Source organism: Vicia villosa, linkage group LG7 (assembly GCF_029867415.1).
Source record: "Vicia villosa cultivar HV-30 ecotype Madison, WI linkage group LG7, Vvil1.0, whole genome shotgun sequence".
Taxonomy (NCBI): Eukaryota; Viridiplantae; Streptophyta; class Magnoliopsida; order Fabales; family Fabaceae; genus Vicia; species Vicia villosa.
The window spans coordinates 80,530,585-80,545,493 of record NC_081186.1 but is presented as its reverse complement, the minus strand read 5'-3'; the positions used below and the strand labels follow the sequence as shown (position 1 = coordinate 80,545,493).

The 14,909-nt window shown below is 34.6% G+C and overlaps 2 protein-coding genes across 2 annotated transcripts; both read right to left on the bottom strand.

Moving 5' to 3' along the window:
* Positions 1-11,669: 11,669 nt before the first annotated feature.
* Positions 11,670-12,248, bottom strand: LOC131619458 (uncharacterized). Its single transcript, XM_058890548.1, has one exon. The coding sequence runs from the start codon at positions 12,246-12,248 to the stop codon at positions 11,670-11,672; it is 579 nt and encodes a 192-aa protein (XP_058746531.1).
* A 395-nt stretch (positions 12,249-12,643) lies between these two features.
* Positions 12,644-14,033, bottom strand: LOC131619457 (uncharacterized). The gene is made up of 3 exons (XM_058890547.1): positions 13,778-14,033; positions 13,462-13,696; positions 12,644-13,379 (listed from the first exon to the last, which is right to left on the bottom strand). The coding sequence occupies exons 1-3, from the start codon at positions 14,031-14,033 to the stop codon at positions 12,644-12,646; spliced, it is 1,227 nt and encodes a 408-aa protein (XP_058746530.1).
* Between the last annotated feature and the right edge of the window lie 876 nt (positions 14,034-14,909).

Sequence of the window (14,909 nt, the reverse complement as noted above, 5' to 3'; positions counted from 1 at the left end):
CTTGTCTTTTGTTTTGGATTATGACAGGTGGAGAGGTGGATGTGGCTCAAATCATTTCTGAGGAGATTAGGGTTGTGGCTTCAAGTGGTACCAAAAGAGGGACAAAGCCGTCTGCTCAGCTTGGTTTTCCAAGTTTGATTATGGGACTATGTAGGAATGCAGGTGTGGAGTTCCCTAATGTTGCAAGCATGAAATCCACTAGTGTTGTGGACACAGGTTATGTGCATTGGCACTGCTCTCCCAAGCTAGGTGTCCAGCAGCATCCTCAGCCACAGAACATGGCTCCTCCTGCTGGTGGTAGGTATAATGAAGAATTAGCTTGCAGGTACAATTGGGCGTATTTTGATGCCAACAGAAGATCGCAAGCGATGATTCATGATTCTCTGTGCAAGCTCTATCGCCACCAAGTCAACCCGGCGGATGTTCCCTCTTTTCCTACTAATGAGGATTATGAGGCTCATTGTGCATGGCCTGCGGAGAGGCCATTTTTCAAAGAGGGGGATGGTGAAGAGGAAGAAGAGGAAGGAGATGGCATGGAGCAGGATGATGAGGAGGATTGAGGATATTCAGTGATTTTTTTTTTATTGTTGTTTATGTAGTTTATGTTTAGTTTTATAATACTTTGTTATTTACTTTTATGTTGTTGAACTAGTAGCATAATTTCTAGTACTTTTGTTAGTATTAGTAACTACTTTTGTGTCATCCATATGAGGATGAGGGTTGTTGTACTTTGGTGGCCGTGGGTGCCACCTGAACATATTTTGTAGGCAACTTATGCCTTTGTTGTTTAAGTATTTGGTTTAAGTAATGTGTGCTTGTGTGGGCAAGTTATGCCCTTGTTGTTATAATATTGTGTTTTAGTAGTAGAATAGTGTACATATATTATATGTTAAGGTGTATATAATTTTTTGTGTTTGTCTTGGAATAGAAGTGATGCTATAAAGAAGAAAGAGTGATAAGGTGTGTCAACATCAAAAATTTGGATGGTGATGATGATATTCTTGATGATGTTCATACCAAGGTAAGTATTTTGTTGCTTTGTAGATTATAAGGTGACTATGAATTAAGGACTTTACACAAAGTTTTGATCACATTGCATTTTAGAAATTTTGTTTGTGTTTGAATCAAAAATAGGACAAAACTAGATAAGTGAGTGGACTTCCATTGTGTACAAAAATAAGAGTGTTCTAGTGATTGATGTTAACTCAAATGATTCATGTTTAATCTTGCTTTGTATGAGACATTAGAGCTTAGAAGGGATCGAGGCAAATTTTTTGAGTAGTATGAGAAAAACCACCTTAAACAAGGCTACCCGTGAGTGTGTGATCTTTTGTAACCAATTTTGAGCCTAAAATTTTTGTTTTGTCAAGTGACTCAAAGAAAAACACAATGAATTTTGATAAAGAGAAGTGATTCACTTGACAATTTCTTTGGTAAACACTTAACCCAATAGTACTTGAACCTTAAATGGAAAGCATTGATGTCTTTATAGATGTAAATGTTTAAAGTTGGGGAGAGATGTTTCTTAAAGATAAAGAAAAGAAAGAATATGGTGGTGCAATGCATTCTTTGAAAAAAAAAGAGGAAAGATAATGATAAAAGAAAAGAAAAAAAAAGTGTTAATGGTCTAAAGAAAAGGAAAGGATGCATTGTATGGTGAAAAACAAAAGGGTAACATATTAGTAGTGTTGTACATAAATAATGCTTTCCATGATCATTCACCCTTTTTGTTTCAATGGACGTGTACATATAATATCACTTGTTTGGAACCCAGGCCAAGTTACAACCAAATGAAGTCCTCAGTGATCTTTGTCTCTATTGTCTCGTGTGCATAGTATAGATGAATATATGAATTGTTTTGGATGTGCATCATTACTAGTGAGTGTGATCTGTCCTTTATGCTATCATGGCAATTGTCCTTCAATTATTTTTGTGAAGTGAAACATAGGTGATTCATTCATGAACATTATCTCTTTAATGCAATTGTGTTGAAAGTTTGTGTTCAGAAAGTGGTTCATAGTCATGTTAGAATCTTGTACAAGCAAGGAAGACTTATCTTGTAGGTATGCAACTCAAGTTTGAACCATTCAATTGATGTTACTAACCTCATGTGATTCGATGATGTATGTTTTTGAGCTAGCTTTGTTCGAGGACAAACAAAGATCAAAGTTGGGGAGAGTTGTTAGAATCCCATTTGTGCATAGTTTGTATATATGTTTTGTGGTATTTCTGAGACTCTTGTGCCAAATTTGATTACTTTTTGATATAATAGTATGTAAATAAATAACTTTGTGTTTATTTTCTAATTAAGTTATTTTATTAACTCTTGTTATGTTTTCTTTAGGTTTTAACAACTTTTGGGAAAGATGGAATGAGAAGAATGATCAAAGCAAGCTTGCAATGAGGGTGGAATGGAAAAAGAAGAAGATTTGTGCAAGGAGGTCCGCTCAGCGGAGCTGAAGCGGACCCAGGCAGGGATGCGCAGAAAATTTACCTCCGCTCAGCGGACCCTCTCCGCTCAGCGGACCTTGAAGACAAACCAGATATTTTTACTGCTCCGCTCAGCGGACCCCCTCCGCTCAGCGGACCTACTTTTTCAACTTTTCTTCCTAGCCACATAAAATTGATGAAAAAGGTGTTTTGAGTGGGTTCTTATCATAACACACATTTGGAAAGAAAAGTTAGGGCAAGAGAAGAAGAGAAAAACCATTTTTAAGAGAAAATCAAGATTTCCAAGCATCTTTCTTTGATCTTCTTGAGTTTGATGTCACTAAATCTTGGTTTGTTGCTTGTTGTTGGAGCTTCCATGGATATGGAGGGCTAAGTTCCATCTTGTGTCAAGATTAGAGGTAGTTAGTGTGTAAATATGTACTTTCTTTGATCTATTATGTATGAACTTGGTTAATGATTAATACATGGTGAATATCTTGTTATTTATGTTTCATTTGTTGTTTTGGATCACCATTGAGAGATATGTTTCAAAGCTAGACCTAAAAGATATTCATCTATCAATAAACAAACTCTAGAGATAGATTTGTGAGTTGATATTCACAAGTATCAAGCTTTTAAGATTATCATGTTGATTGTCGGCATGAGAGATCATCTGACGATGAATATGATAATAATCACGATATTGCTTTAGAGATAAACAGTATCGAGAGGATACGTGATTGTATTAATCATGAATAGGTTCATATATATAATCTTTAGAGTACATATGAAGCAAACTAATGAACACTAATCTTGACACAGTTTTACCAAATCGTTTTTAAACCCGAATTTATTGTCTTTAATTTCTTTTAATGCTATTTATCTTTCATGATATTAAAAACATCCAGAGCCTTAACTCAAAATACACTAAGCTGTAGAACGGCGATAATATCGCATCAATCCCTGAGGAGACGATACTAAAAATACTTATCCTATACCTTCTAACATGATAACAATAGTGGGTACTAAAATAAAGGCCCAATGACTAAAAGGCCAACTAAATAATATCTAGATAAGCCCAGCTAACATAAATTATTTTAAATAACTTAAAGCTCAATTTCATACTCTATCATTACCAACCCCTTCAAAAACAACCTTGTCCTCAAGGTTGTAAAACTTTATTGCTACAATAACTTTCCTGGATCCCACTGCTTGAACCAAAAAGACCAAAAAATTTGTGCAATTTTCCAGCAATCCTCTTCATAGATGCACTTTATTTTGTCCTCACCCAACCACCATTGTTGAGTATGCTTCCACTTGAAGCATCCTTGACGTGCATATTTATGGAAGAAATTATAATGCAAAGTGTATTTCCAACATGGCTTTGGTATATCACTTGCTTCCCTATAGAATCCACCATATGATGTCATTACTCCAAAGATTCTATAACCAAAATTTATTATCAGAAAAATTTGAACCATATGTGCAACAATAATCACGAGACCTTTGACATGACTAAGTCTATCATGATATGATTTAGGAAAGCTGATGACAAATTCTCCTGGCTTCTGCAGTGCCTTATAAACCGGAACATCATTTTGTAACAAGACATTAGGAGGAAACATTGTTGTCTTTTGTGATATAAATTGGAATGCACCATTCTCTCCCTGTTCTATTAACACATTGTTGCAATACACATTCTTTTCAAATTCAAAAGCTGCATAACTAGGACCACCATAGATAAGTAGACGTAACCAATAATAGCCGGCTTCACGATACATATTCGTAAACGATCTTCTTGTAAGAATCAGACACTCAGTTAGAAAATCAGCATGAATTTTCTTTGGACAGCCACTGTGTATAACAACAATACCAACTTGTGAATGGAGATTTTCACTCGTAATTTTTATCAAGGAATGAGCAGCTAGGGTCAAAATTGAATAAGTGTGAATTTCATTGTGCGGAATCAAAGGGATATTCGTAGGCCAATATCCAAACAGAAAATCAGTTGCTGGAATCAAAGTAACAACAGCTTCATATACATTTTCAATAGAAAGAACTTCATTTTGTTCGAACCCTTCTTTCCTCATCAAATAGAAAGTACGCAGAACATCATCTACAAATTCCTTTTGAGTAGAACTAACGATAATTGAATTCCACAACCGCAAAGTTTGTTGAGTCATTCCATCAAACATCTTACGAGCAAGCTTCATGCACCTATATCGCACACACATATCAATCAACGAATTTGAAAAATTAACATTGTCTCTGAAATCTTTCTTCATCGCAAGCCTATGTACGCATAGTCCAAGATCAAGTGCACCCATATAAGCACAAACAACAATGATAGCCATAACAATCACGTAATCAAGAACAACACCGACAATCTGCATCTCTTGAAAACACTTAAGAGCTTGTTCATAATACTCCTTCTCGCGATCATAAATTTTGGTGTCGGGTGAAAGAAAATGCTTGTTCTTCGTGTTCTTGAAGGAAACAAAGATCACTGGAAACATAAAATTTGTTTTAGTAGATGAGATCATTGAAGGAAACAAGGATGATAAGTGGTTATGAATTGTTCGTAAATTAATGGAATTAGGTGCTAAGGTTGGAACTGTGTTGGTTGATTTGTGAAAACCAGATTGGTGTGGTTCATTGAATTTGGCTTTACGAATTTGGTAGGTGAAATAAGGTGGAGATGCAGTAAAGGACATGGGACAACTTGTACAAGGGTGGGACGACTTTTGTCCAAAAGCTGTTTGGGAGTGTGATTTTGTATGGAGAGAGAGAAAGTCTTGCTGAATTGATGTGAGTGGTGATAGGGAGCTACACGTGATCCCTATAGCAATAAGTGAGATATTTTTTTAAATGAATGGTTGTGATGAATTCTGCATAAATTGATGGAAAGGTAAAGGTGGGTGATTATTTTCAAAGGATAAGAAGGAATCTTTTTGCAGTACGGGAGAGTGCGCTGACGGACGTGTGACAGGTGGCAGGCGTGTGGGCCTTCGGTGACTGAAGTGCAGCAGGCGCGTGGCAGGCTTTAATTGGACCGTTGGATGTTTTTTCCGAACATTACACAGTGGTGAAAACTTGATGAATTCATTCTACAAACATTGATATGGTGGCTCTTGTAGGAAAACAAATGTAGTTGTCTTTTTTTGCGTGAGATTTCATCTGAGATATCATGGAAGATATTGTTGGAAGTATGGCCGAAGAAGTCGCGGGAAATATATTTTTTGTCATATTTTCTTCATAGCAAAACAATTTCAGAGGTGGCGGTGGAATCAGAGGCTGATCAAATATTGACTCCGGTGGTGGCTTCGGTGGTGATTTCTCTCCCTGTGACTCCGTTTCTTCATCCTCTTCTGTCATCAGATTTGGTTGTTGCAGCTGTGTTTTGTACAAATTTGATGATTCTTCTAGGCCCTCCTTAACAGATTTAACATCACCATTAAAACATGTGTGTTTGAAGTGAGAATCTGGACTACAAGTTGAATATGTCAGTTTAGAACAAGGTGACGATGCCCTAAAACAAGGAGATTGGATTTGTTGTTGCTTTAGATTTGGAAAGGGATTTAGAGTTATTTCAGGAACGTCTTGATGGACTGGTTCCACAAGGAAATCTTGATGAAAACAAGTTTCCTCAATGGGTTCCATTGATTCCAAAACTGGCTTTGTGAAAACATAGTTTAAAATTTCTGAATATGGTTTCCCTGCTTCATCTAACTCAGGCATAGCATCTCTAAACTCAGGTTTAAAATACTAGAGAATAGCAGTAGTAAAGGCGTCCCATCTTGTCAATGAGTACCTTTGAGACCATTGAAACCACCATTGAAGAGCTCGACCTTTTAATACTGGAACAATGCTTGCTACTTTTTTTTCTTCTGGTATTCTATTTGTAACAAAATATTTTTCAGTACACAAAATCCACCAATAACAATCGTCACATCCATCGTATAAGGAAATATTCATCTTCAATACTAGGCAAGAGATCGAAAATGAAAGCACCAATTGATAGGAAGTTTTTCCTATCAAAACTATAATCTAGGGTTTGTAATAGAAAATGGAAAGAATATTAAAAAAACTAAGAACATTAAGATAAAGGATAAAAATAAACTTGATTTCTTTGATTGATTTTCAATCTCTCAATAAAAGTATATATATATATATATATATATATATATATATATATATATATATATATATATATATATATATATATATATATATATATATATATATATATAACAATAGTGGGTAGTAAAATAAAGGCCCAATGACTAAAAGACCAACTAAATAATATCTAGATAAGCCAAACTAACATAAATTATTTTAAATAACTTAAAGCTCAATTACATACTCTATCAATGTAATGAAATATGGTTTGAATTTTGGATTAAATGGCTTGCTTTGTTCTACTGATGGATGGAAAACGTGAATTTGCTGATGTGGGGCCTCATCAATTTCTTTCTTCACCTATTTGTTTAGTTATAAAAAGAAAAGACTAGTAATAATAACAAAATAAAACGATTAGTAGAAAAATCAAATAGAAAGTAAACTAAAAATTAAATGAAAAAAAGAAAATATTAATATTAAAATTAATTTTAAACTTTAATTAAAAACTCAACTTTAATATAATTCAAATTGAATTAAGAATTAAAATTGACATTTAAAACAAAAAGAAACAAATAAAAAAAAAAAGGAAAATGACTATATTTTGATATTTTTGAAAAAGAGCTAAAACTATGAAATTACAATAAAGACGAAAAAACTTTAAACCTTAAATTGGAATTGACTCGAAACTTTGACTTTTGGGTTGAACTTCTTTGAATCATCTCGCGAAACTGGATATTCTCGATTCAGTCCTTGTTTAACACAACAAAAAGAAAAACAAGACATATTTTTTTGCAATTTTGATTAAGGGTTAATAAACATAAAGGATAATCAAATAAAAAGGATTTTTCTGGATACATGGAAGCTCCAACAACAACTCACTTCAAGGCAGAAAGAGGATTATTCGATACATCAAAGGTACACGGCTTGCACTATTACTCTTCTAACAATTATGAGACTGTTGGCTATTGTGATAGTGATTGGAGTGGAGACTTGGATGATAGAAAGAGCACTACTAGTTTTTGTTTTCTTTATGGGAAGTACTATTTTTACTTGGATGTGAAAGAAGCAACATAGTCACAATGTCAACTTGTGACGTCGAGTATGTCGCTGCCACATCATGCGTTTGTCATGCAATTTGGCGAACTTATTGAAAGAGTTAAAAATTCCACAAGAAGATCCAATGGAAGTATGTGTTGACAATAAGTCAACACTTGCTTTAGCAAAGAATCCCGTATTTCATGAAAGAAGTAAACATATTGACACTCGTTATCACTTCATAAGAGAACGCATCAAGAAGAAGGAGGTGAAGTTGAAGTATGTAAAGTCTTAAGATCAAGTTGCTGACATTTTCACCAAGCCGCTCAATATGGAAACTTTTGTGAAGTTAAGGAGTATGCTTGGAGTCACAAATCAAGTTTAAAGGGATGTTAAAAACTTGATTTATGCCTAATTAATCATTTGTATTTTTGGGCTTAGTTATTTTGGGTCTAGATAAATATGGATAATATTTCTAAAGAAATCTTGAAGTGTTTGAATTATCTAGATATTTTTTTATTATTGTATTTTTTTTCTAAAATACTCTTGGAATTTGTAAAGACGAGAACTCTCTATAATTAGTGTGTCTAGAATTCTTCTCAGAATACTATAAATAGAGATGTAACCTCACATTTTTCATCAGATAAAATATAAAATTTTTTCTTCCATAAAAAATTCTTCTATTTATCAAGTTTCTATTCAAACCTCCGATATTTCTGAAAAACTTTCCCTAAATACAAAAGGTCTTATTACCATCCAGAAGTCTATTTCGTAAGTGAGATGACTCCTGTTACTTTTGTTCCCATGAATGATGAAACCCATCAATGACAACTGTCACCGGAGGTGGTGTCTAACGCGAGTGTTGAAGTAACCGATAAGTTTGCATTTTTGTAATCCCAAAGGCATGTTTTGCAACGATGCAAAATACTCCGCAATGTGGTTGCAAACTGGTGAAGTGGATCAGCAGAGAGTGCTGAAAAATTTGAGAAAGGGGTATATATTTAAAATTCTATGGACAGTGTATATTTAGAATTCCATAAATTAACAGTTCCAAGTTCATATTTGCCACTGCGCTTAAGTTCATATTTTTGTGTATTTTAATCTAATGTTCATATTATGAACTAAGGGTATGTTTGTTTCGGTGCTAGAAAAAAGATTCCTTGGAACTTGAGGCTGGAAATAGTTATTCCTTTATTTGGTAGATGGGAAAGAAAAAACGTGCCTTGGAATAAATAATTCCCAGGAATATAAGTTATTCACAAAATTTTAACTATTTATTCTCATGTCAAAGGGTGGGAATTATATATTCCCATGGGAATAAAAAATAACCAACTCAAACTACCCACTTTCATATCATTTTAAGTTTTAACACAATATTTTATATTTTTAAAAATTTAAAATTATAAATAAAATAAAATTCAAAATTATTCCTTAAAACCTTAATTATTTACCAAACAAATTGATGGGAATAAAACTCCTGGGATTACCATTCCAAGAAATAGCACTCCTGGGATTGTAATTTAAATCCGTCGAACAAACACACCCTAAGCAATTTTTATATAACAACTTAGATCTGTTGGTGTGCAGATTTTTAACTGCGGAGAATACAAATTTGTATCGGGAACGCAATTGTGTTTTACTAATTTTGTATGTATTTATTTCTTTTTTATACTTTGATAAGTTTTTGATGTTCTATTTAGCATGTTATCACTCACTTCAGTTTTTAATCATATCTACCTTATTCAACAAAAGTATTTAACAAAGCCTTCAATATTTAAGTTAAACATGATAGACAAACAAGTAATGGGCTGTCCATATTGAAAAGAAAAAGGACTTAGGTTCTTAAATGATGTTTTCGAAGACTTAGTTTATTTTACAGGATATAATGGGCTGGTTTGATCCACCAATTTATAATAGGTTAAATACGTTTTTAGTCCATAAATATGCGACCCTGCATTTTTAGCCCCTATAAAATTTTCCATCAATGGATGGTCCTTATAAAATTATTATGCAAATAGTTTCAGTCCCTACTGTTAAACCAATGTGTATTTTAAAATTATTATTTTGCAGTTCATAAAGTTTTAAAAAGTTCCAGAAAAAAAAAACTCAAAATTTAATTTTTAAGTTGTGATTTTCATTACTTTTATCATTATTTTTTGAAATTTAAAAAATTCATATTTAATTTATCTACTTTTAAAAAATTCTAAAACTTGGTAAATAAATATTCTACAGTATTATAAATATATATAAATAAATTATTTAAAAGTTTAAAAATTAAAGGATAATTAAACAGTTTTTAAAATTTTAGAAAATAGCAAGGACTGAAATTGCATGTATAAAAATTTTAGAAAAATTATTTATCGAAGAAAATTTTTATAAAGACTAAAAATGCAGAGTCGCATATTTATAGGGACTAAAAACACTAAAAACGTATTTAACCCTTTATAATATATTTGGACACTTGTGGTTATTAAGAAATATACTATTGCTTTAATTATTAAAGTCGGACAAGAAATATCAACTAATTTGTATTTTTAAAACTTAAGTCATTTAGAAACCGATGGTAGGATATATATTAACTGTTTCTCTTCAATTAACTTAAGTTCTAGTTGATAAATAATTATACTTGCAAGAACTTGTTTTGCTTTTTTAAGCAAGCTTCATTAAAGGAGAACAAAAGTTCTCAAACTCGGTTACAAAAAATCAGAGAAAAGGCTCGGAAAAAGCAAAATTACACACCAAATGAAATTTAAGAGATATAAAACAAAGGGTTTTTATAAAATTCGTAAAAATTACAATTGGTTTGTGTAATATTCCCAATAAAGGAACACCTCCAAAGCAACGCTTTAATGCTCCAAACGATATCCGAAACGCTCCAATCTTCCCTCTAAAAATAATACCATTCCTAAAATTCCACAAACACCATATCGCAGCTAGCCACACACAACCTTCTTTTCCTTTTTTTACCCTCTTGTGAATACAAAATCTACTCCATCTCATGAAACTATCCATTAGCTCAACCATTCCCACATCAATAAAGTCTATCCAACCGGCCATTTCCTTCCAAACTAAAGAGGTGACTTGACAACCAATAAACAAATGATAACAAGATTCGATATTGGCACCACAAAAAACACAAGAAGTATCAATGGGATTAGAAAGAATACCTCTACGAAGAAGCAAACCTTTTGTAGGAATCTTCTCAATAAAACACCTCCATCCAAAAGCTTTTATTTTGAGAGGAACTTTCATCTTCCAAATAAGACTAAGCGCCTTATCGTTAATATTGGCCGGACCATACGGAATGAAAGAGGAAAAGAGATAATCATAGCAACCCTTTACCGAAAAATAAATTTCCGCGTTATCGTTGCAAACCACCTTATCTTTTCCTTCCTTCTTCGGAGAAAAAAGATTCAAATTACCTTGTAACAAAAACCAATCATCGATTAAATCGGGGCTGTTCGGAAAATCAATTCCAAGATCTCCCCATTTCCACTCCTCTCCCACCCAACCCCCCATACCACCCACTGATACGTCTTTCAAGAGAGAAGTCGAAAATAAAGAAGGAAAAATGTCCCGTAAACAACCACTAGTCAACCAAGAGGAATGCCAAAAAGAAGCGGAAAAGCCATTTCCTAAAGAGAAAAGATACCTTGTTAACAAAAAAATCCTCCTACTTTCCTTTGAATAAAGATATAATGTCTCTCCACCAATACGATTTAGACATTGAGTTTGAAGCCCCCCTCCTTCCTCTACTTTCCCCATTAGAAACTATCAAATTAATATCACCGTATCGCGCCTTCAACACTTGGTACCATAAAGCCTTATTCTCCTCAAGAATCCTCCATCTCCATTTATTAAGGAGAGCAACATTAAAAACTCCGATCCTTCTAAGGCCAAGACCGCCTTTCTCAATAGGTAGACATAAAATCTTCCAACTCACCCAATGAATCTTTTTAACTCCCTCTGACCCGCCCCAAAGAAAATTACTTTGAATCCTAGTAATTTATTTAATGATCCCTACCGGAGCTTTATAAAATAAAGAGTAAAAATAGCAAGGCTACTTAAGACGGATTTGAGAAGAGTTAATCGGCCACCAAAACTAAGAAATCGCACCTTCCAAGAAGAAAGTCTTTTTTTAACTTGATAACAAGAGACCTCCAAGTTGCAATCCTCCTCGGGTTAGCACCTATTTGAATGCCAAGGAAGGTGAATTTTTTTTCCTCCAACCTACATGAAAGAAAGTGAGAAGCAAGATCCAAAAAATTAGAATTAATATTAACTCCAATCAACTTTCTTTTATGATGATTAATGCCAAGACCCGAAACAATCTCAAACGCCATCAATACCGATTTGATCGCACAAATGTTATTCCAACTACCATCTCCAACTAACAAAGTATCATCCGCAAATTGGAGAATATCAATGCTACACACCCTATTAATATCAAAACTCTTAAAATCCCCATTCTCCACCGCTTTTTTCACCAAACCCTTAAGACCTTCCGCTACTATGACATAAAGGAAAGGAAAAAGAGGATCTCTTTGTCTCAAACCCCTTTCTACCACAAACTCTTTTGTCGGGCTACCATTCACCAATACCGACATATGACTTGAAAAAATAAGCGCCTCCATCCAATTCATCCAAATTTCACCAAAACCCATCCTTCTAAGCATATATCTAAGGAAATCCCAATTCAATTTATCATACGCTTTTCAAAATCAACCTTAAATAGAAGACAACTTTTACCTTCCTTTTGAGCAAAGTCCACCACTTCATTGGCCACTAACACACAATCTAGCATTTGTCTTCCCGGCACGAAAGCGCTTTGGCAAGGAGAAATAATAGTGTTTAGAACCTTCTTCAATCTACAAACCAAAAGCTTAGATATAGCTTTGTAAATCACACCTACAAGGCAAATGGGCCTATACTCTTCCAATCCCAAAGGATTAGAAGATTTAGGTATCAATGTCAGGAAAGATGAAGTAATAGCTTTAGACAAGTAAGCCCTGGTGTAAAAATCATTAAAGCACTTCAAAAAATCTTCTTTAATAAACTGCTAACAATTCTTAATAAAATGAAAAGAGAAACCATCCGGGCCCGGACTCTTCAATCCATCACAACTCCACACCGCCTCCTTTATTTCTTCCTCTGAAAAAGGAGCCTCAAGAGAAGATCTCTCAATCGATCCCAACTTATCAAACAAAACTCCATCCAACACCGATCTAGAAACCTCTGATTCGTCAAATTTCAAACCAAAAAAGTTTCGGACCTCCTCCTTCACATCCTCTACCGAAACCAAGACACCTCTATCCGAGTTAAGCGGACCTATGTGATTCCTCCTCCTCCTCTCCTTCATAATGCTATGGAAGTATCTATTATTGGAACCTCCATCGTTAATCCATTTAATCCTCGATTTTTGAATGAGCATGTTCTCCTTTATTTTGAGATTCAACCAAAAATTACCACAAGCCATCTTATAAGAAGTCAACTCCTCAAGCCCTCCATCTTCTTCATGAACCTCAATATTCATCACTCTTACACTTTCTTCTATCTCAAGATCAAGTTTACCAAAAACCGAGCTATTCCACCATCTAAGTCTCTCTTTAATAATACGAAATTTCTCCTCGAGGATAAAATCACCACGGCCATAAACTTGAATAGCTTTCCATTCCTTTTCAACAAAAGGAATAAAATCCTTGTTAGAAAACCACTCATTGTTGCATTTGAAAGGTTTCGGTCCCGAATTATCCCGATCCAAAACCAACCAAATTGGACAATGATCCAAAATATCTCTATACCAATAAATTGACCCACAACACCCCAATCTTGAATAATATTTTCCGTAACCAAGAATCTATCAATCCTACTCTTAGCCTTCCCATTTCCAACAAACCAAGAGAATTATTCCCTTTCAAAGGAACGTCAACAAGCATACTATCGTCTATAAACTTAGAGAACTCCCAATTTTCTATATTGTTACTAGAAATCGTTCTACTAACTCTCTCTTCTCGATCCTTCACTGCATTAAAATCTCCGCCAATCAACCAATCTCCATCTGTAAGAGAAGATTTCAATCTCAATAAATTCCTCCACAACTCTCTCTTAAAAACTAACGAATAAGGAGAATACACGTTAACGATATAATAAATAGAATTATAGCGTCTAACTTTTATCCCCATAAAACCCATACCTTTAAAGCTACAAAGCACCTCCATACCAAAAGATTTCCAAATAATCAACAAACCTCCCAACATGCCTTCGGAGCTAGATAACGAGAAATCAAACCCCTCTGACCCCCAAAAACTCTTAGCAACGGAATGAGACACCAAAGGTAATTTTGTTTCTTGAATAAGGAAAATGTCTGCCTTCCCTTTTTTGATAATATGACTAACCCCCCTTCTTTTGATTCTACTACCACCCCCTCTTATATTCAAAGATCCCACCATCATTGACAATTGTTGGTTTGCACCGTCCCCCCTTCCTTTCTCAATCTATCTTTTTTCTCCATCTCCATAATAATAAAATTGTAGTCTTTGGTAGGATCCTTCTTCACCACTCCAAGATTAGATATGGAATTCCAAATCTTTTCCCCCACATTGCCATCTAGATTATTCTTAATTCTAAAATTGCTCCTAAGGATGTCAGATTCTTCAGAGTGGTTTCCATAGAAATTAAATTCATTCAAACTTGCAGCTCCTGCCGTGATCGAACATCCCGAAATGCTATTCGAAACTGCTTGAACCTTGGACTCCAAACGATACCTCCTGCCCACTGCCTTATTCCTTTCTTTCTTTTTACATAACTTTCCTTTTGACCACTTAGCTTTGGTGGGACCTACAACATCCATCATATTTTTCAGTTTCAATTGTTTCTTAAAAAAATTCCTCCTCACATCCTAGGGCGCCGTGCAAAGAGCTAAAGGGCCACTAGCTACAACAACTTTCCTAGAATCAGCAGAAAAAGCAGATATTTCTTCTACACTATTCTCAATATTACTTAGCTGTCCAACTGTACCTTTACAAATTCTTAATGCACTATCAAATAACCCCTTTTCAACAGCATTATCCAAAGGACCAACACCCTCGGTCTCCCTAAGAATTCCGTGGTTATTGACCAAAGGACAAGGAGTCGTTTCATCCACCCCTTCCTCTTCCTGACCGTCGGAAGCTGAACCGCTGATAGAACAAACTATAACTCCCTCCGGCGAGCCCCCGAGATCCCCACCAGAATGCCCATCAAACCAACTTTCCTCAGAATACATGGAAACATAACAACTCGTCTCCTGTTTAGACAAAACCGAACCCACCTTGAGAAAGCCATGA